A 24,177-nucleotide genomic window follows, 5' to 3' on the forward strand; every position below is an offset into this window, starting at 1 on the left:
TCAGTACTATCAGACAACAAAGACTAAAACCAACTACAACCAATGCTAGCACTGGTTATCAGGGGTGGGCAGAGTAGCCAGAAATTGTACTCAAGTAAGAGTACTGTTACTTTAGAGATTTATTACTCAAATAAAAGTGAGGAGTACTCACCCAAATATTTACTTGAGTAAAAGTAAAAAGTATGTTGTGAAAAAACTACTCAAGTACTGAGTAACTGATGAGTAATCTGTTCGTTTAATGATGACGGCAACAAATAATGCACAAAAACATAAAAATAGCAATGAGCAAATTCAGAGCCAGGAATATCTCTTAAGCAACTAAAACTTAGACTTAGACTTCCTTTTTATTGTCATTCAAATTTGAACTTTACAATACAGATAAGAACGACATTTTGTTGCATTAGCTCATGGTAGTGCAGGATAAAAAAGCAATAAGGTGCAGATATAAATAAATAAATAGGTTACCGTACAGATACATATATTGCACTTTTTCATATGAATCCATGTTTATGGATGTATCTTATATTGTCTTTATATTCCAGCCAGTTAATCCGTTTTGGGAGGAGTTGAGGGGATTATTATGATGCGTTCAAGAGCAAACAATAATATATATTAAATAATAATACATTAACATAAAAAAAATGAAGGCAAATTGAGCCACAATAAGTTAACAGCATCATAGGCTCAGTAGGCAGAGATTACAAAGGAAAATAACAAGTTAGCCTTTACGCAAACCATAAACTGATAGGTGTGGGCTGCACCTGGCAACACACTGATTGGTGTTTCTATGCATGCGTGAGTTTGTGTGTGTGTGTGTGTGTGTGTGTGTGTGTGTGCATGTGCGCGTGTGTGTGTGTGTGTGTGTGTCTCTATGAGGCTGCAGTGCGTTAATAAATGTCCCCACACGATGTACATTTGACAGTGATTCATAGCAGGGAAGCTAACATCAGCCTACGGTGACAGACAAAATATTATGTGCAGTTAATCATGTGACCGCCTGGCTCTGTTTGATTGGTCAAACGTCACCAGTAACTGTATTTGGGGCGGCATGGCGTAGTGGGTAGAGCGCCCGTGTCAGAAACTTGAGGGTTGCAGGATCGCTCCCCGCCTCTTACCATGCCGTTGTGCCCTTGGGCAGGACACTTCACCCTTGCCCCCGGTGCCGCTCACACCGGTGAATGAATGTTGAATGAATGATAGGTGGTGGTCGGAGGGGCCGTAGGCGCAAATTGGCAGCCACGCTTCCGTCAGTCTACCCCAGGGCAGCTGTGGCTACAAAAGTAGCTTACCACCACCAGGTGTGAATGAATGATGGGTTTTTAACATGTAAAGCAACTTTGGGTACTTAGAAAAGCGCTATGTAAATCCCAGGTATTATTATTATTATTATTATTTGATTGGTGAAACGCAGGCATGCGATAGATCCTACTTTGAAGGTCTGTCTGACAAAGCAAAACAAACAAAGCGTGCATTAACAGATGGATAAAAGTCAGTAGCGAACTACTCTTAGAAGTACAATTTATCTCAAAAGTTACTCAAATAGATGTAACGGAGTAAATGTAGTGCGTTACTACCCACCTCTGATGGTTATACTGGTGAAAATAAGTAGATCATGCTTAGCAGCCCAGTGTACGCCCAAAACTAAAGGGGAGACATTTTACCAAGGTATGCCTATAGGATACTGTTTCAAACCTTTCAGATTGCCATATAACTTGGCACATGTAGTCCACAATATGCAAACACCAATGAGGAATTATTTTATCATGTGATTGGGCTGCATCCATACCTTTCACATTGTGTCTTGTTGTCCTGTCAGTTGGATGACACATGGACATACATGCTAACTAGCATATATTTCCCCCGTTAGCATGTATGTCCATGTGTCATTGACCGGGCTAGCATGCTAACATTGGTTGCAGGAACATACCATCTTTGTTAGACAATATCATAGACTGTATTGGACAATATAGTTGACATACCAAATGTCCATTTCCATTTATCACAAGTAATAAAAAAAGGTAAATGCATGCCTTACCTATCAAGGAGGAAATGAGCAAGTTTGGTGTCAGATGAAACATATTTAATGGTCTCCATCTATCAAAGGCTTTCCCGATACAAATCCTGGTTTTGTTCCTGGCTTCATCATGACTAAGTTGAGAATGGTAACTTTTAGATGTACTAAGGTCTGACATGTTTAGCAACTTTACCAGTGGCAGTAGCCAGATCAAGATGACAACCTGGATGTGACACCCTCACAGACTTTCTAATTGGTCAAAGGGTGGAGGGCAGGGCATCAAAATGAAAACAATAACAAGATTTCGGGGCTGTAAATCTAATTTTGAAATAAACACATGAACTACTGTTATCAGTTATAGAGGTTTTGGAAAAGAAGATGATTTATTAATGCCTTTTGACATATCATTTAATGATGACTTGACATGGAATTATTACATATGGCACCTTTAAGTGTAGGCCCGCACGGTGGTTGAGTGGTTAGTCAGGGGGTCAAGGATGTGAGTCTCACTTTCTGTGTAAAGTTTGCATGCTTAGGCCCTATTGGAATTTTTTAGTTTAATATTAATCGCCCATGTTGATCACTTTTTTGAGGCTTTTAACAAGCACCGGCGTCAAATCTGGTGGACAATTTGACATTTTGGGAATTTGACTCTCCAGAGACCCCTTGACAAATAGCCCCTGCCACCAGAGTCACGTATCGTGGCGGAATCGTCTATCATGACAGGACGCACGCAAAAGTCTAATAAACCCATATTTGAAAATCAACAGGAAGTCGGCCATCTTGTTTTCCGTCGACCATTTTCCCGGCCAAAAAACCAGGATCGTACTTTAGCAAACTCCTCTGAGGGACTTCGACCAAATGGGCCGCGATTAAAATGATAGATACTAGACTGATGGGCGAATGATTTTTGCTTACATCATAGGATGTGGGCGTGGCCTTATGCCAAACTTGAATTTGTTGGTTTGCCACAAAACATTCAACAGTTATAACTCGGCTCCACAAATTCAGGATCTGTATAAGAATGAGTTTAAATCGTGATGAAGATACCATGAACGTACCTGTTGGTACCCAATGGTGGTTGGGAGGAGCCTGGCGCCAGAAACTGCTCGTCCTAGTCAACCATCTAACTGTCATTACTTGACTTGAAATTATCAGCTCTGATGCCAGCGACCCCGAAGGGAATAAGCGGTAGAAAATGGATGGATGGGATGGATGATGTCAGGCTTTAAAGTCAGGGAGGGTCCGATCATGACTAGATCTTGACATTGCCCCCTTGTGGTCGAAAATAACAATGGTCATAACTTTTCTCCACATGGTCAGATCTTGCTGAATTTTTGAAGGTGGGTTGGGGCTTTGGAAAATACGTGACCGTGTCTGTCATGCGTCACCCCGAGTTGCACGGCCCGTTCAACGCTGCTTGCAGCTTAGATTTTACTTGGATGTTCTTAATCTTCCTCACATACTCCAAGAAATATCAGCAGGCTGGATAATTAGAGACTGCAAAGGAGTGAAAGTGATTGTTATGTCCTTCTGAGGACCAGCGTCCTCCACATGGACATTTGCTTGTTTTGCTCAGTTTCTTTTGTCAGAGTTTAAAAACATCTATCTGTTATTCAAAGTAAGTACATTTTATTCATAAAGCAATTTTCACAGATAAAAATGACACAGTGCTGTACGAAACAGGCAAATTAAAACAATTCAAACAACAGGGGCAGGATGACAAAAGTGGAAAAAGTCCATCAACTAGAAGCTTTTCTAAAAAGTAAAGTCTTCAAATGTTTTTGAAAACACATTCAAGCTCACAGAGGGACTGGTGCAAGTCATTCCAGAGTCTGGGGGCGACAGCCTGGAATGCCAGGTCTCCCTAGGGCAGGGGTCGGCAACCTTTACCACTCAAAGAGCCATTTTAGCAAGTTTCACAAATTAAAGAAAATAATGGGAGCCACATAAAAAAAATTAGAATTTAAAATGAAAAACACCGCATACAAAGCTCTTTGTGCTATGTTAACCAGGAGTCTCCAACACACGCACCGGCACGCACTTTAATGTGGAAATTTGATGTTAGTGCGGCCCGCGAGTTTTGAATGAATGGCGCTTGATAGCGTCATACTTGCCAACCCTCTCATTTTTCCCAGGAGACTCCCGAATATCAGGGCATGATGACACTGCTTTTGGCGCTCTCTACAGCCTGCCCTAGCAGTGTACCTGCTCGACCACATGTAGAATGCAGTTTCAGCTTGTTCACGTAAGTGACAGCAAGGCGTACTACCTCAGCAGCCACACATTTTACACTGACGGTACCAATACCCAGAATCCCATGCAGCTCTAACTCTTCCGCTCAACCAACGCACGGAGAGGGGGGGGTTGATGTGTGGGGGGATTTGGTGGTAGCGGGGGTGTATAATGTAGACCGGAAGAGTTAGGGCTGCATGGGATTCTGGGTATTGGTTGTGTTGTGTTTATGTTGTGTTACGGTGGGATGTTCTCCAGAAATGTGTTTTTCATTCTTTTTTGGTGCGGGTTCACAGTGTGGCGCATATTTGTAACGTAACAATGTTAAGGTTGTTTGATACGGCTACCGTCAGTGTAAGCTGTGTGGCTGATGAATAAGTATGCTTTGCTGTCTCCTATGTGTGCAAGTAAAAGCAACATACAACTTGTGGCTGGGCTGGCACGCTGTTTGTAAATGCTATAGAGGACAGTTACTGCAGTGCAATTAGGACACTCCCTTTATTTAGTAATTAGAGTGTAAATAGGATTATATTTTCCCTGGGAGCTACCTATGAGAGACACTGAGATCCATAAATCTCCTGGGAAAATCGGGGGGGTCGGCAAGTATGTAGCTGAGCCGCATCAGAGTGGTCAAAGAGCCGCATGCGGCTCCGGAGCCGCGGGTTGCCGACCCCTGCCCTAGGGTTTAAAATGAGTTGTTGGGGATCTTGAGGAGACCCTGGAGTGAAGACTGAAGGCTGCGCCCTGAAGGGTAGGGCCGTACAAAGCAAAGCAATCAGGACTAAAATCTCAAACTGTATGCGGAAGTTGACTGGAAGCCAGTGGGCAGCATAGTAGAGCGGCCGTGCCAGCAACCTGAGGGTTCTAGGTTTGATCCCTGCTTCTGCCATCCTAGTCACTGTTGTGTCCTTGGGCAAGACACTTCACCCACTTTCTCCCACACTGGTTTAAAAATGTAATAATGGGTTTCACAATGTAAAGCGCTTTGAGTCACTAGAAAAACGTGCTGTATAAATATAATTCACTAAAAGACTGGATAGAATGTCTGTACAGTCTGGAGTCTCTTTGGAGTTGACTTGTTGAAACAAGTGAAAACAGAGACGAGATGAACGTGTGAATGATCATTTCCAGATCCCATTTTGACAGCAAATGTCCTACTTTAGAGGTATTTCTCAGGTGATAAAAGCACTTTCTGGTCAGTTGACGACCGTGGTTCTCCGAAGACATCGAACACAAGGTTCCTAAGGCGGATTTTAACAGATGCACCCAGAGTCCCAAGGGAGTCCTAGATCAGGGGGATCTTTTTATCAGGATCAATGGTCAGAGTTTCCGTCTTGTTATAATTTATTTGAAGAACAATCAAAGACAACCAGTTTTTGGATGCAAGATACACATTTCAAAACTACGGATCAACCGGCCAGGAGGCATCAGGCAAAACAAAAGTAAAACAGGCCCCAGAACAGAACCTGGGCAACTCCACACTGGACATTACATCAAGCAACATTCAAAAGTTCTTCCACTTCTGTACAATTTGTGTCTTTATGCCAAAGAGCTTCTATTTTTTTTGATGACATGTTCAAATTTTTGAGGCTTCTTGAAGCTTGTTTGATAATATTTGACTTGAAGAGACCCAACCTGAGCTCCTCTTCACAGATGCAACAACCGGACTCAGTGTATCGTGATCACGGGTTCCGATGTCTTCCCTGACCCCTGCCCTGGGACCTACAAGTACCTGGAGGTCCAGTACGAGTGCGTGCCCTACAGTAAGTAGAACCCCAGCTCACCTTCCTCATCTCCAGCGCCACCTTTGTCCTTCTCGGCACTGTGACACATCGCATCCCGGTTCTCGCTCTGTATCGTCCGCCGTCTTTGTCTGCATTCGCTTTCCTCTCCACCTGTGCTTGCACCCGCGTTGCGCCATGGAATTCCTACCTAACACGACCCGTGACACACTTGGGTTCCGCTCTGTATTATTGATGCGAGGGCTGGGTGGAGGACCTTGTAGCGGCAAGTGTTTCCTACAAAGTCTGTCAGGCAACAAGCGCAGCTCACCTTGATGGCGTATTCCAGGCGGACACAACAGGTGTGCAGGCACGCTAACAGATGTTCCATTATGTAACGACTGCGCTCGTAAGTCAGAGATAATCTTTCCTGCGAGGCATTTTTCCCGCTCCCCGGTTGCTGGAATATTCATCGCCATTCAGCTCCCAAACCAAATTCAGATTGTCCTCTGCATGAAACATCCCCGTTGTCCTTTGAGCTGTCGTGTTCATTAGCAATTTGTGAAGAACGTTCCCCACGTAACCTTTGCAGCCTGATTAACGACAACCATTTACACGGATTGCCAGACTCACTAATCAGGTGGAGCTGAAATAATTAGGGTGGAAATAATGGAAGGTGATATTTTGCTCAGTCCTGTTTGGCGTCAAATGTATGCCATAGTGTACATATTTCTCTGCATTATTAGTACACCTGTCTAAGATGACCCCATTAGTATGGAGTCCCATTCCATTGGGGAGTATCATTAGGCACTGAACGTCTTGACAAACTAAAGGTCAACCTTCCCGGGGCTTGAAGGGCCCGTGGTTAACAGGAAGAAGCAATAATGAGTCGTCGCTTCCTGGAGCTTTCAGCTTAAACATCCACTTTTTATGAAGTATTGATCATATGATTTCCTTTGGCACCTCAGGCGTTAACGGAGGATTAGCCCTACGAAGCTCTTGCCTCCACCCACTCTTCACATGAACACCTTCACCCAGCAGTTGAAATCTATGCATGTCTGTAGCGCCATGTCTTTGCCTCTCAAGGTCCATGTCCAAGCAGAATAGGACCAAGAACACCCAATGTTTCCTATCGCAACTGTCCTGGTAAGTCTTGAGTGTCCTCCCAGTGTCACCTCCCACTCCTTATTTTGGATGTGGTGCTTTCCTTCGACACACCCCTCTGTCTCCCGTTGTCCCAGTGCATACCCCCGGTGGTTTGGAAGAGTTGTAGAAAGAAACTGATGGTAACGTTTGTACACAGTGTGAGGGAGTAAAAGCAATGCATTGTGGGTCTTGCTGGCCTGTCAATCACTCATTTACACCACTGAATGCAAGACTCTGTGCTAAAGTTCAAAACATGGCACACATCATTAACAACTATGTATATTTGGTGAGATGTTTCCCATTTCCCGCAAGAAAGTGGGCTTAGTGAGCTAATAAAGAGTCGGCCATTGGCCTGGATTGCAGCCATGAGACCATCGAACATGACTTTTAACGTCATGACCTGGAACATGTCGGTGTGTTCACAGCATTTTTACGCTGGTAAGTTTTATTCAGGTTTCACTGTCGTTTAGTACAGCCACGTAAACAAAAGCTTTGACCAACAAACATGGCCACCGCTGCCCCACAATGCATTGCAAAGTCACGTGCCCTATTGAAGACCGCAGGAGCAGTTTTATCAAAACTGGGCCGCGTGTCTTCCTAAAAGAAGAGACAGCGCTATGAAGTATGTCCTCATCAATATATTCTCACTTTTAGTGATCACAATGGAACCTTTAAGGTGGAGCACAAAATGCTGGTTGACCTCCGACTTGTTTGACTTCAGGAACAATTCTCCATAGAAAATACTGGACACGGAAATAATACTTGACAAACTGTACAGACGTGTTCATTAAAACTTCATTCAGGGGTTTTCCGATACAACTGTTTCACTGCCGATACCGATATTGTAGCCTTGAGTATTTGATCCTTTACGTGATATTGTGCATTGTGGAATGTTAGAACATGTTTGATGAAGTGAAGAATGAAAAACACTAACCTATTTATTATATACGTCTGGAATGATGCTGTCTTTAGATTGAAGTGGAGTGCTAATTGTTTTTGGTGACACCTAGTAGCCACAAGAATTCATGAAGTTAAGCTCATGACAAAGTAAGTTGATTGATGCGGACACGTTTGTTACTGGATACTTTCTAACACGCCTCTGCCTTGGAGACTTTGTATGTGTAAGTAATATGTAACTATACTTATTTGTTACTTCTTTATATCGACTAATGTCACCTTTTATTGTGCAATGTTTATTACCTATGTCTAACGTGTGTGCTAGTGTGTGCTTAGCTGTTGTGTAGCTGCTAGCTCATAGTAGCCTAGCATGTTTACCTTTTGTTAATGACTTTAGTAAAATAGAAGAAATTGTGTTTATTGCTGGACATTTAGATGTCTGTCAGCTTTGTACAAGTAAACACTCTGCTTGTATTGCACATGATATCACACACAAGTAAACACGCTGCAGGACTGTTTGTATCGCACATGATATCTCACACAAGTAAACACTCTGCTTGTATCACACTTGATATTACACACAAGTAAACACTCTGCAGGACTGTTTGTATCGCACATGATATCACACACAAGTAAACACGCTGCAGGACTGCTTGTATCGCACATGATATCACACACAAGTAAACACGCTGCAGGACTGCTTATATCGCACATGATATCACACACAAGTAAACACGCTGCATGACTGCTTGTATCACACATGATATCACACACAAGTAAACACGCTGCAGACTGCTTGTATCGCACATGATATCACACACAAGTAAACATGCTGCAGGGCTGCTTGTATCACACATGATATCACACACAAGTAAACACGCTGCAGGACCGCTTGTATTGCACATGATATCACAAACAAGTAAACCTGCTGCAGGACTGCTTGTATCGCACATGATATCACACACAAGTAAACACGCTGCAGGACCGCTTGTATTGCACATGATATCACAGACAAGTAAACACGCTGTAGGACCGCTTGTATCGCACATGATATCACAAACAAGTAAACACGCTGTAGGACTGCTTGTATCGCACATGATATCACACACAAGTAAACACGCTGCAGGACAGCTTGTATCACACATGTTATCAAACACAAGTAAACACTCTGCTTGTATCGCACATGATATCACACACAAGTAAACATGCTGCACGGCTGCTTGTATCGCACATGATATCACACACAAGTAAACACGCTGCAGGTCTGCTTGTATCGCACATGATATCACACACAAGTAAACACGCTGCAGGACAGCTTGTATCACACATGTTATCACACACAAGTAAACACTCTGCTTGTATCGCACATGTTATCACACACAAGTAAACACGCTGCATGACTGCTTGTATCGCACATGATATCACACACAAGTAAACACGCTGAAAGTCTGCTTGTATCGCACATGATATCACACACAAGTAAACACGCTGCAGGTCTGCTTGTATCGCACATGATATCACACACAAGTAAACACGCTGCAGGACAGCTTGTATCACACATGTTATCACACACAAGTAAACACTATGCTTGTATCACACATGTTATCACACACAAGTAAACATGCTGCATGACTGCTTGTATCGCACATGATATCACACACAAGTAAACACGCTGCAGGTCTGCTTGTGTCGCACATGATATCATGATGGTGGGTCCCAGAGCAAGATGGTGTATCAGGAGTCAGCATTCAGTGGTTGCCAACGAGGAGGATCACACGCTAAATATGAGAGTTGCTGATTACAAGTTGAGAGCGGCTCAGAAGCTCAGGCTGGATTTAGGAGGATACAAGACAACATATTTCATCCTTATTAAGATGATCACAGCGTGTCCTAGTCTCCACTCAGCAGTCCCTTAAACACTAATCATCTTCATCTTAAACACTAATCATCTTCATCTTGAAGACTAATCATCTTCATCTTAAACACTAATCATCTTCATCTTGAAGACTAATCATCTTCATCTCGAAGACTAATCATCTTCATCTCGAAGACTAATCATCTTCATCCTAAAGACTGATCATCTTCATCTCGAAGACTAATCATCTTCATCTTAAAGACTAATCATCTTCATCTCAAAGACTAATCATCTTCATCTCGAAGACTAATCATCTTCATCCTAAAGACTAATCATCTTCATCCTAAAGACTAATCATCTTCATCTCAAAGACTAATCATCTTCATCTCGAAGACTAATCATCTTCATCCTAAAGACTAATCATCTTCATCCTAAAGACTAATCATCTTCATCTCAAAGACTAATCATCTTCATCTCGAAGACTAATCATCTTCATCCTAAAGACTAATCATCTTCATCCTCAAAGACTAATCATCTTCATCTCACAGACTAATCATCTTCATCTTAAAGACTAACCATCTTCATCCTAAAGACTAATCATCTTCATCTCGAAGACTAATCATCTTCATCTTAAAGACTAATCATCTTCATCTTAAAGACTAATCATCTTTATCTCAAAGACTAGTCATCTTCATCCTAAAGACTAATCATCTTCATCCTAAAGACTAATCATCTTCATCCTAAAGACTAATCATCTTCATCTCAAAGACTAATCATCTTCATCCTCAAAGACTAATCATCTTCATCTCAAAGACTAATCATCTTCATCTTAAAGACTAATCATCTTCATCTCGAAGACTAATCATCTTCATCCTAAAGACTGATCATCTTCATCTCGAAGACTAATCATCTTCATCTTAAAGACTAATCATCTTCATCTCAAAGACTAATCATCTTCATCTCGAAGACTAATCATCTTCATCCTAAAGACTAATCATCTTCATCCTAAAGACTAATCATCTTCATCTCAAAGACTAATCATCTTCATCTCGAAGACTAATCATCTTCATCTCGAAGACTAATCATCTTCATCTTAAAGAATAATCATCTTCATCCTAAAGACTAATCATCTTCATCTTAAAGACTAATCATCTTCATGTTAAAGACTAATCATCTTCATCCTAAAGACTAATCATCTTCATCTTAAAGACTAATCATCTTCATCTCGAAGACTAATCATCTTCATGTTAAAGACTAATCATCTTCATCCTAAAGACTAATCATCTTCATCTTAAAGACTAATCATCTTCATCTTAAAGACTAATCATCTTCATCTTGAAGACTAATCATCTTCATCTTAAAGACTAATCATCTTCATGTTGAAGACTAATCATCTTCATGTTGAAGACTAATCATCTTCATCCTAAAGACTAATCATCTTCAACCTAAAGACTAATCATCTTCCTCTTAAAGACTAATCATCTTCATCTTAAAGACTAATCATCTTCATGTTAAAGACTAATCATCTTCATCTTAAAGACTAATCATCTTCATCTTAAAGACTAATCATCTTCATCTTAAAGACTAATCATCTTCATCTTGAAGACTAATCATCTTCATCTTAAAGACTAATCATCTTCATGTTGAAGATTAATCATCTTCATCCTAAAGACTAATCATCTTCAACCTAAAGACTAATCATCTTCCTCTTAAAGACTAATCATCTTCATCTTAAAGACTAATCATCTTCATCCTAAAGACTAATCATCTTCATCTTAAAGACTAATCATCTTCATCTTAAAGACTAATCATCTTCATCTTAAAGACTAATCATCTTCATCTTAAAGACTAATCATCTTCATCTCGAAGACTAATCATCTTCATGTTGAAGACTAAGCATCTTCATCCTAAAGACTAATCATCTTCATCTTAAAGACTAATCATCTTCATATTAAAGACTAATCATCTTCATCTTAAAGACTAATCATCTTCATCTCGAAGACTAATCATCTTCATGTTGAAGACTAATCATCTTCATCCTAAAGACTAATCATCTTCATCTTAAAGACTAATCATCTTCATCTTAAAGACTAATCATCTTCATGTTGTTAGCTAAAGGACAACTGGACGTGTTTCCTTCATGAGATGTTTAGCATGTTTGGCTGACTTCATCCTTCCTGCTTCATCATGTGTTGTCCATGTTGACACCAGGACTGGAATCTTGGACTTCATCAGAAACTTTTACCTGTAGGGCTGGCCGATATCACCATATCAGTCTTGTGTATCGCTCGATATCGATGATTATTCGTTATTTTTATGACCTATGTAAAATAAGGAGCAGGAGAATAATATATGTGATTGTAAATGTAACTTCCTGTGATTGTAATCCCTCAGCTATCAAGGCAGAAAGGAAATGTCAACACAAACATGAAAACACTCCAACAATGTCAACAAAATAGTCAAATCACATTCAACACTTAACTATAAGATCTTCAAAATAAGGAATATGTAAGAAATGCTTCATAAAGTGTAAGAAAATAGTGCAAAGTGTGAAAATGTAAACATGTAGAAACCTGAGAAGAACTATTTTCTGCAGGTTTAGTGGCAGGAAGTTACAGCAGTGCTCTAAAGGGTGAGCTAAGGTGGTGTGGTGTTGCCTTGCATCATGTACACACCACATTGGTCTGACTACGGTCCCAAGCAAACGTGATAGTTGATACTGTGACCTGATTGGCTGTTAGCGTGTCACTCCCACTGATCACTTCCTGTGTTGCTAGGTTACCAGAGAGCGAGTGTCTATGTCCATGCAACCAACCTTGCTTCCATACTTCCTGCTTTCTTCCCACAGAGGAGAAAACAACAATATAGAACCTTTTATCAAGTTATTATTTTTTTTATATTGATTACCGTAGAGTCCGGACTATAAGTTGCTACTTTTTTCCTACACTTTAAACCCTAAGGCTTAAAAAAACGGTGCAGTTAATTAGATGTATTTTTTTATTTTTTTTGCGTACTGCTGTTAATACAAATAGTTTAAAAAACCAAAACAGGCAACACACTGAGAAGGTGTGTTATTGTTTGTGCTATGGCGCCATCTTGTGGATCAGCTCGCTCACTGCAGGTGCCGCAGTGTCCTTCCATCAATGTTTTCAACCAGAAGTACAAGTGCCTTTACGTCTTCTAGCCGTCCATAGCGTTTCTACTCGTATGGATTCTTCATGCGTCACTCCAAGCAACGCTTGTAAGTTTTACAATATATCTAAAACTATTCTTACTTACTAAAATGTCCCATGTGTGATGTCTGTAGGAGTGTTTTCATGCTATCACAATGTAATCAAGCTAGTGCCGTTAGCATTAGCTAATATGCTAACAGGTCTACAAGTGTCTGTGTTAGTATTATTAACTTACATTCTTTTTGTGTTGTTTCACTTTCACAAATTCCTCAGTAAATTCAGCAAAACGTCAGCGTGGAGTTATTGAGTCTGTTTAGCTGATTAGAGAGCTAGCTTGTACAGCTAGTGGCTCCATGACCATGACTGACGTTTTGTTTGATCAGCCGTTTTACTGCCTTGTTACAGACGCACCGTTTGTGAACATTGAAGGTATGTAAATAAAGATTTGTGTGTAAATAAGTCATTTCGCAACAGATACATCTGCTCCTTATAGTCCAGTGTGACTAACATATGGACAAATATTGTTTTCTTCCCAAATCTAGTGGGTGTGTCTTATATGCGGGTGCATTCTATAGTCTAGACTATGATACATGTCTATCGAGATAAATATTGATATGGTTTTATTGCCCAGCCCTATTTGGTTATTACAATGACTTTAGTGTTAAAGGCAGGATGTCTTTTATTCACACTGAACTCTGCACATGATTGATAGATTGATTGATTGATTCATTGTCAGACAGGAGACAAAAATGTGCTTGCTTTTGATCCTCACTGCTTATAATCTTTTAGTCTTTTCATGTCCCTTATTGGTCATTTCATGTCAATCACCCTCAAGTTGGGTGACCTGACACATGTACAGTATATGCTGGCATGTACAAGGACATGCCAGCATATACTGTACATGTGTCAACTTGACACATGTACAGTATATGCTGGCATGTCCTTGTACATGCCAGCATATACTGTACATGTGTCAAGTTGGGTGACCTGACACATGTACAGTATATGCTGGCATGTCCTTGTACATCTATCTTTAGAATGTTGTAAGTTTGATGTTGTCAGCTGACCTTCTTCCCTCTGCAACGTGCAGGAAAGTTCCCTGGCTGCTGGCTTCTTTGCCTCCATTGATCCTTCTTTTCCCTCCTTCTATTTGTGACTAACGTGGTTAGCTCCTCTGCGGTGTGTCTTCTTCCTCCTTCCTCTCTCCGGCCTCATCTTGCTGTCTCTTCAGTGTTCACACAAACCTAGTTCTCTGTTGTAACAACATGTCTGGGAGGCCACCCCACAGCAGTGTGTGACCAGGTTGTTCTGCCCACTTTTGAAACTTAAATACCGTATCTCTCCGACTGTAGAGCACACCGGTATATAAGCCACACCCACCGCATTTTAGAAGAAGAAAAAATAGGTTTCCATTAGGGCTGTGAATCTTTGGGTGTCCCACGATTCCAGTCAAAATCAATTCTTGGGGTCACGATTCGATTCAAAATTGATTTTTTTTTTTTCAATTCAACACAATTCTCGATTCAAAAACGATTTTTTATTTTATTTTATTTTATTTCATTTTTTGAATGAAAACAATACGCAGCAATACCATAACAATGCAATACAATTCCAAAAGCAAAGCCGAGCCAGCAACACTCAGAAGTGCAATAAACACAACAATTGAGAGGACACACAAACATGACACACAACAATCTAAAAGTAGTGAAACAAAAATGAATATTATCAACAACAGTATCAATATTTGTAACAATTTCAACATAGCAGTGATTAAAAATCCCTCATTGATATTATCATTACAAACATGAATAAACAAATAAAAAGAACAATAGTGTGAGAGTGGCTTACACTTGCATCGCATCTCATAAACTTGACAACACACTGTGTCCAATATTTTCACAAACATAAAAGAAGTCATATTTTTGCTTCATTTAATAGTTGAAACAAATGTAAATAATGGATCCCATATTCCAATATATGACTCATTATTATCTAAACTAAATGCAGTTTTTTCTACCGATATCATCTCCATAGCTTGTGTGCAGCAGTCAGTATGAGTTGGACTATCAACATCTATCCATTTTTTTAATATTACCCTTTTTGTTATTATGTATATTGAAAGAAATGCATTTTTACTCTTTGATGACACGTTCCTAAATTGATGGAGATCCCCAAGAATACAAGTTTGCAGTGTCATTATATTAAGGACTGTGATTGCTTCTTTTGTTGTTTTCAACCATAACTCTTTTATTCTCTGACATTCCCACAATAAATGAACAAGAGTTGCCTCACTTCATACAGAACTTGCTATCTACTACACCAATTTTAAACAGCTGAGAAGATGTCAAATACAATCTATTCAATATCTTTAATTGAGTCCGTTTATCTTTAGGATTTTATCAACTGATTGCAATAATGTACATTTGTTTCAACTATTAAATGAAGCAAAAATATGACTTATTTTATCATTGTGAAAATATTGGACACAGTGTGTTGTCAAGCTTATGAGATGTGATGCAAGTGTAAGCCACTCTGACACTATTGTTCTTTTTTATAAATGTCTAATGATAATGTCAATGAGGGATTTTTAATCACTGCTATGTTGAAATTGTAACTAATATTGATACTGTTGTTGATAATATTCATTTTTGTTTCACTACTTTTGTGTGTTTGTGTCTCCTCTCAATTGTTGTGTGTGGTGTTTGTGTCTCCTCTCAATTGTTGTGTGTGGTGTTTGTGTCTCCTCTCAATTGTTGTGTGTGGTGTTTGTGTCTCCTCTCAATTGTTGTGTGTGGTGTTTGTGTCTCCTCTCAATTGTTGTGTGTGGTGTTTGTGTCTCCTCTCAATTGTTGTGTGTGGTGTTTGTGTCTCCTCTCAATTGTTGTGTGTGGTGTTTGTGTCTCCTCTCAATTGTTGTGTGTGGTGTTTGTGTCTCCTCTCAATTGTTGTGTGTGGTGTTTGTGTCTCCTCTCAATTGTTGTGTGTGGTGTTTGTGTCTCCTCTCAATTGTTGTGTGTGGTGTTTGTGTCTCCTCTCAATTGTTGTGTTTATTGCACTTCTGAGTGTTGCTGGCTCGGCTTTGCTTTTAGAATTGGATTGCATTGTTATGGTATTGCTGTGTATTGTTTTGTTGGATTGATTCATTAAAAAAAAAAAATAATAATAATAATTTAAAAAAAAAAATCGATTTAAAAAAAATGAGAATCGATTCTGAATCGCACAACGTGAGAATCGCGATTCGAATACGAATCTATTTTTTCCCACACCCCTAGTTTCCATATATAAGCCTCACCGGACTATAAGTCACAGATATATACCTTTTGATTTGAGTTATTTACACAGATATATTTATTTACATACCTTAATTGTTTCCAAACGGTGCCTGTAACAAGGCAGTAAAATGGCTGATCGAACAAAACGTCAGTCATGGTCATGGAGCCACTAGCTGCGCAAGCTAGCTCTCCAATCAGCTAAACAGACTCAATAACTCCACGCTGACGTTTTGCTGAATTTACTGAGGAATTTGTGAAAGTGAAACAACACAAAAAGAATGTAAGTTAATAATACTAACACAGACACTTGTAAACGTGACGTTGGCTCGATTACAATATGATGGCACACACAAATATGGGACACTTTAGTAAGTTTTAGTTGTATTGTAAAACTTTCAAACGTTGCTTGGAGTCATGAATGAAGAATCCACACAAGTAGAAGCGCTATGGACGGCTATAAGACGGAACAGCACTTTTACTTATGGTTTAAAGCTTCAGATAGAAGAAGTGCACAGCAGCACCTGTAGTGAGCAAACTCGTCCAAAAGATGGCGCCATAGCACGAACAGTTACACACCTTTTCAGTGAGTTAGCTAGATTTTTTGTTTTTTTAACTATTTGTATTATGGTTGTCAGCGAACAAAAATCCGTAAATCAGCCACACCGTTTCTAAAGCCGCAGGGTTCAAAGCTTGGGAAAAAGGTCGTTTTTAATTTAGGTTAATTAGAATTATGTGCCAAGGTTTGTTAGTACGAGCAATTAGACTTATAAAGTTAAATAAATGTAATATATAATACACAACTCAGGATATTTCAAGCCTTCTTTTGATATCATTTTGCTGATTATGGCTTGCAGCTTTTGGAAATCTTATAAAATGAGTTTTTTCGACAACTGCTAGCCAGGATCATCAAAACGATAACAAATATCTCACTTTGCATGTCATTACTTTCACATTTAAAGTTGACTTTTGTAACATATTTGAAGTTTTTGAGTTTCACCTGTAGAGTTTAGGGGTGTTCTGATATGATATTAATGATGGATATCCATCTGATATCAGCAAATACAGGATCATATTGTATCGCATGATACAAGCAATTATAACATCTAAATGTCCTCCAATGAGCGCACAATTTACAACAGTCATTTATAAAAGGGAAACATGCTAGGCTATAGGCTACTAATTGCCAGCAGCTACACAACAGCTAAGCACGCAATAGCATACAAGCTAAACCAACATAATAAATGTCCTTTATTGCAGTGTTTTTCATACCCATTATTGTTCTCTTCCACTCATTTCACTCCATCAAACATTCTCTGACATCCCACACTACTAAATAATACAAGTAGGAATGATCCCTGCTGATATCGTATTGGATCAATGTGGCCATCATTCAGAGCTCTGATATCGGTACGGAAAGTGAACAACGGCATCATGACACAAACAGAACTAGATGGATAATAATAGGATACCAAACTAATAGAATGATATCATAATGCGTGTTTGACATAAGTGAGGACATTTGACACATTTGATCTGCTGCTTATCCCCCAAATGCATTTTCTTGAGAGCAGAAGATGACTTAAAAGTCAAATAAACACGCTGAACGTGGTCTTGGCAAGACACTTGGTTACAACAGAGCGATATCTGACAGACCCCGACTTAAACTAGTTGAAAAACTTATTGGGGTGTTACCATTTAGTGGTCAATTCTACGGACTATGTACTGTACTGTGCAATATACTAATACAAGTCTCAATCAATCCATCAAAACTAAGTATTACCTTCCTACCTAAGTACTACCTAAGTACTACCTTACTACCTAAGTACTACCTTCCTACCTAAGTACTACCTAAGTACTACCTTACTACCTAAGTACTACCTTCCTACCTAAGTACTACCTAAGTACTACCTTACAAGTCGGACTGGAATGATCAGTGTTATTGCACTTTTTCTAGACTTGTGCATTGTGGTCTTCACAAGAAGTCAAGTAATATTTCAAGGAGTCATTTTCACTTCAGTCTGACTCAGACTTTGTATTTTCCAGAACATTATTGATGCCCAATCAATAAGACGTGGAAATATTGGTCATTTTTGATTGTCTTGTTAAAAGGCACACATAGTGTAGATACAAATACTTTGCCAATATTCCATTATTGCACCTATGTGCATAATCAATAGGTCACATGTTTTAGCAGGCATGACTAATAAGTGATTGATTATTATGTGTTCCATTGATTAGTCACCTACTTCCTGCTTCCACATTTTATTTTCTTGTATTTAGTGTACACAACATTTGAAAGGTTTCACACATTGATTTAGTTAGACACCTCTTTTAATTTGTGTGCGTATTAAATCATATGTTAATGGGTGTGTGTGCGTATTAAATCATCTTTTAATGTGTGTGTGTGCGTATTAAATCATCTTTTAATGGGTGTGTGTGCGTATTAAATCATCTTTTAATGTGTGTGTGTGTGCGTATTAAATCATATTTTAGTGTGTGTGCGTATTAAATCATCTTTTAGTGTGTGTGCGTATTAAATCATCTTTTAGTGTGTGTGCGTATTAAATAATCTTTTAGTGTGTGTGCGTATTCAATCAGCTCCACCAGGGGGTCCAAACTCTTCTCACTGTAGGGGCCACACTCTGAAATGTCAAAGCGAGAAACTTCTTGAGCATCCAAAAGGGCCATGAGTGTTAAACATAAGTCATTGGTATTTTAATTTTGACGCTTACATCTGTAGATCAACTTCAGATCAATCAATTGCTTATAAGTTTTTATTATTTTGTTTCTTTTATGTTTGTCAAAGAAAACTTTTTTTTTTTTTTTACTGCAAACACACAACATATACAATATATTTGTAAATACAATACATTTTACCCAGGAAATATTTCAAAGTGGAATATTTGATGGGAAGCCTTGATTTTGATTCATTATTATTTACTTTTATTTTTTTTTCATCATTTTTTGAGCAGTGACATTTAAAACAAAATCCCACTAAAGGGGATCCAAAAGGGTCCTACTTATAAAAGTCTTATAAATAAGTATTTTACTTTTGAAGCTTAACAAATCAGCTTTAAATCTATTTGTCGATTTGAAGTTTTTTATTCTTTTTCATGTTTTTGTTGTTGTTTTATGCCTTTTTTTGTCAAAGAAACACGCAAAATATACAATATTTCCTCCCAAATATGAGTGTGTAATATTTGATGTGAAGTAATTGGAGCCTTGATTAGTTCAATAATTCATAAAAAGATAGATTGTGAAGTTTTTAACTGAGTGTGTTAAAGTAAAAAAGAAAAATGGCAGCTTTGTGTTATTAGAGTCAACATTGCAACTTGTGTCGTTACATTTCACATGTTTGCTCTTTTATTCCCATTTGTTGTGTTTTCTGTTATATTAAAAGTGGCCCCCGGGCCGCACTTTGGACCCCTGATCTTGCAGCCGCAGCCGCCCGATGCATGATTTGTAATTATGAGCTCTTATTTCCGCTGACGCTTGGAGGACTTTGACAGTCGTGTGGTGCACAAAGTGAGCAACATTTGACACACTTTGCTGCAAATGAGACTTTAATCGTCCGTCGATCCAACAATTACAAGCAATGAATGTCTTGGGAAAGAAAGAGTGGAAGTGAACAGGAACAATAAGCCAGTAATCCATGCAGCACTGCTGTAACAACTTGTAATGTCTCCTACATCTCACATGAATATTGTAAATGTCTCATGACTTCCTTCTTTTCTCCGACTAGGTGGATGGTCTTCTGTCCTTGTCTGCATGAACGCTCATATTAATCTCTTCTTCTCCCTCCCGTCCTTTTCATTCTCTCTCCCAACGCTTAAAATAGAAGTGGAGCAAAAAGGTAAATACCAGACACCCCGCCCACCTTCACACCTTCTTGTTGTGGACCACGGTGGAACCTCTAAAGTCCAAGCCCCTTGCAGACTTCAATCAGGCTTAGAAGAATTGAACATGAAGTGGATCCATCAAGCACGTTAGCTGCGAGTCCTTAACCGAGTCTGGTGAGACTTCAGCTCAGTGAGGGATGGACTTCACACAGAAAAGGCAGATTATGACATTATGAGGACCATAAAACAATCCATAGAACATCTTCCCTTTTCTCACATCCTTCAATAACTGTGCAGCCGAGCTTTATTCTTCTCCCATGTTGGGCTTTTTTGACTTTGTTCCTAGATCAGTCCTTTTGGTTTGTGAAGCCCTTTGAGGCACTCAGGTGTATATTCATAATAATAATGCATTTGACTTATGAGGCGCCTTTCTAGGCACCAGAGGACAACAAAATGGATAAATAAACGTTGATTGCTGCGCAAGCTAGCTCTCCAATCAGCTAAACAGACTCAATAACTCCACGCTGACGTTTTGATGAATTTACTGAGGAATTTGTGAATGTGAAACAATACAAAAAGAATGCAAGTTAATAATACTAACACAGACACTTGTAAATGTGTTAGCATATTAGCTAATGCTAATGCTACATACATTACAATAGCACGTACAAAAACACTCCTACAGACATCACACATGGGACGCTTTAGTAAGTAAGAATAGTTTTAGTTATATTTTAAAACTTACAAAGGTTGTTTGGAGTGATGAATGAGAATTCCATACGAGTAGAAACGCTGTGGATGGTTTGACTTCCGGTTTAAAGCAGAACAAGAAAGTACATTTTCAACCTATAACACCTGCAGTGAGCAAACTCGTCCAAAAGATGGCGCCGTAGCACAAACAATAAAAACATGAAAAAGATGGCCATTTGCAAAGAAAAATCATTACATTAGCCGCACTGTTTTATCATTTGCAGGGTTCAAAGCGTAGGAAAAAAGTAGTGGCTTTGAGTCTGTAAAATAAGGTATTTTACTGACATCAGAGCAGGCGAGGGAATGAAAGGAGAAGGAATAAAAAGATAATAATCAATAATCAACATGATTGGCACAAGAGAGGAGGTGGCTGGCACAGAGTTTATACTAGAATGTCATAATTACAAGTACAAACATTCATTCATCCATCAATTATGTTACAATGACGTTTTCATTTCTATTCTGCTGCTTCCACTAATGAGTGCAACTAATACAAATGTATAAAATACTACTAACTAATACAAATGTATAAAATACTACTAACTAACTAACTAATACAAATTTATAAAATACTACTAACTAATTAACCAATACAAGTAATACAAATGTATAGAATACAACTAACTAACTAATACAACTAATACAAATGTATAAAATACTACTAAGTAACTAATTAATACAAATGTATAAAATACTACTAACTAACTAACTAATCCAAATGTATAAAATAGGGACCGCATGGAGTGATTGCAACTTAACACATACTTTTCTCACAAAGTTGAATTTGATGAATGAAGGATTGTCAAAAGTGCAATACAAATGTTTTTACAATATATATAGAGACGATTATTTGAACTATTTGTTTCCTAAATGAGACACTGAGGCTATTGTGTTGATCCGATTACTCAATTAATCGAACAAACTAATCCATAGATTACTCGACTACAACGATGTTTGATAGCAGCAGCTTTAGCCCCTTTAAGTACGTCCGTCAATCTGTGATGTCACAAATGTTTAAATTGGCGTTCGGAGACATTTGTGCTAAGCTATCACCCAAATGCAAAAATCTTATGTTTTGACACTTTGAAGGTTTTTAACGCGACTATCCAACATTTGGATAACATGAAAGATCAAGGACATCACATGTGAGCCAGGACCCAGGCTGGAGGTCCAGGACCCAGGCTGGAGGCCCAGGACCAGAGGTCGGACCAGGTGTGCCACACTAATATGTGTCGCCAACCAAAAGTATTGCTGAACAGATTGTGGTGGACTTTAGAGGTTCCACCGTCCACTGAGTGTTATGTTAAAGACCCGGGAAGTCAGACCGGCTGAAGAGACGAGATAGCACATGAGCAGCCTGGAGATGTACGTGCGGGCTCATTGGCTGCCACCCACAAGACTTTTGTTCCTCCTCATTCTGCCGTTCTGTCCAATTTGCTTGGCTTCCAAGCATTTTGCCCGAAGCATGTCTCGCTCGCTCGTTTCTTCCTTCTTTCTTTCTTTCTTTCTTTCTTTCTTTCTTTCTTTCTTTCTTTCTTTCTTTCTCCAAGGCTCCTGCCATCATTGTCACCTGACCACCCTCATGCCTTACCACCACAACCAAAACACCTCAGGAGATCTGTTACTGGAAGTTTAAAAAAAAAAAGCCAACCTTTGCCCCACTTGCTAATGACAAGCCTCTCAGGTCTTTGGTCTTTACCGTGTGAAAGGTGCAATGTGTTTCCCACACAGCTCATGACTTCTGCTTTCATTTGAGTCTTTATTTGCAGGATTTGTTGGTTTTTTATGTTCCCGTCGTTTGTGTGCTAAAGTCAAAGCTTCTTTTGCGTTTGAGATTATTTGAACTTTCTGCTTGATAACCTTCCTTTTTGTCTTGCTATGCACACAACCAAAATCCTTCTCGTGGTGTTGATATTATTAGCGATAGCTTGTAAAAAACCTGCTAAAGGTCTGACCGTACGTAGACATCTCATAGCAGATTTTGTGTTGATGTTGTTGATGGTTTATTAACACGTCTGCTTTTTATTCTACTTCCTTCCATTGCTAGTTTTTATATGTCCCGGGAGTCTGAAAGCTGTCGGCGAGCCCTCCTTTCAATTCGAAGCGGAGCAACAAGCCGGCGCCTGGTGCAAAGATCCCCTGCAGGCGGCCGACAAGATCTTCTTCATGCCTTGGACTCCTTATCGGACAGACACTCTGATCGAGTACTCCTCCCTGGACGACTTCCAAAATGCCCGGCAGAGCGTGACCTACAAGCTGCCCCACCGGGTGGACGGAACTGGATTCGTGGTCTACGACGGGGCTGTGTTTTTCAACAAGGAGCGCACCCGCAACATTGTCAAGTTCGACCTGCGAACTCGAATCAAAAGCGGCGAGGCCATCATCAACAACGCCAATTACCATGACACGTCGCCCTACAAGTGGGGCGGCAAAACGGACATCGACCTGGCGGTGGACGAGAACGGCCTGTGGGTGATCTACGCCACAGAGCAGAACAACGGCATGGTGGTCATCAGCCAGTTGAACCCCTACACGCTCCGTTTCGAGGCCACATGGGAGACGACCTACGACAAGCGCTCGGCCTCCAATGCCTTTATGGCCTGCGGAGTCCTCTACGTGGTCCGCTCCACCTACGAAGACAATGAGAGCGAGGTCAGCAAGAGCATGATCGATTACATCTACAACACCAAACAGAACCGTGGGGAATACGTCGACATCCACTTTCCCAATCAGTACCAGTACATTGCATCTGTGGATTATAATCCGCAAGATAATCAGCTTTATGTGTGGAATAATTTTTACATCCTGAAATACAACTTGGAGTTCGGGCCCCCGGATCCAGCTCACGGTAAGAAACCTTCAACTTCTGTTGCTGAAAATGTGATTGTGTATTGTTCTCTATCCCTTTGGCGTATCAAAATGGATACATGACAAGGGAGCTCTCGGGGCATTCAATCGATTGCGACTGGACCGTTTACTTTGTCGTGCCGGCAGGCTTCATCAATTCCTGCTCACAGACTCAGATTGGTGACATCTAGTCAGCCGGTGACAAAGGAGGGTATGAGGGCCCCACCGGGAGTGATTAAAACAAGTTCAGGAGGCTAAAATTGGTTTTGAAACTGAAGGAGAACACATCCACTTCACCTGCAGCTTCTTCTGCAAAGCACTGGTCAGATATGAGGGGTGTTGGGATCATGTCTGCTAGGAGAGGGGACGGTGGAAGTTCTAGCTTCAATGGCGCCCCGGCAGAAGGGTGGCTTTCCCCCTCATCCTTG

At 39.9% G+C, this 24,177-nt stretch overlaps 1 protein-coding gene across 9 annotated transcripts in view; it reads left to right on the plus strand.

The window, feature by feature from the left end:
* adgrl2a (adhesion G protein-coupled receptor L2a) overlaps positions 1-24,177 on the plus strand; it is a 252,691-nt gene that overhangs the window by 116,044 nt on the left and 112,470 nt on the right. For 8 of the 9 annotated variants that reach the window (XM_062028632.1, XM_062028634.1, XM_062028633.1 and 5 more), the window contains exons 4-5: positions 5,903-6,012; positions 22,950-23,750. In XM_062028632.1, coding sequence (XP_061884616.1) covers positions 5,903-6,012; positions 22,950-23,750 — 911 coding nt within the window. Of the gene's footprint in view, positions 1-5,902; positions 6,013-7,056; positions 7,117-20,151; positions 20,167-22,949; positions 23,751-24,177 lie in introns of all 9 variants that reach the window. The other variant, XM_062028640.1, reaches the window with a different exon arrangement.

The sequence above is a fragment of the Entelurus aequoreus genome, linkage group LG19 (assembly GCF_033978785.1).
Source record: "Entelurus aequoreus isolate RoL-2023_Sb linkage group LG19, RoL_Eaeq_v1.1, whole genome shotgun sequence".
Taxonomy (NCBI): Eukaryota; Metazoa; Chordata; class Actinopteri; order Syngnathiformes; family Syngnathidae; genus Entelurus; species Entelurus aequoreus.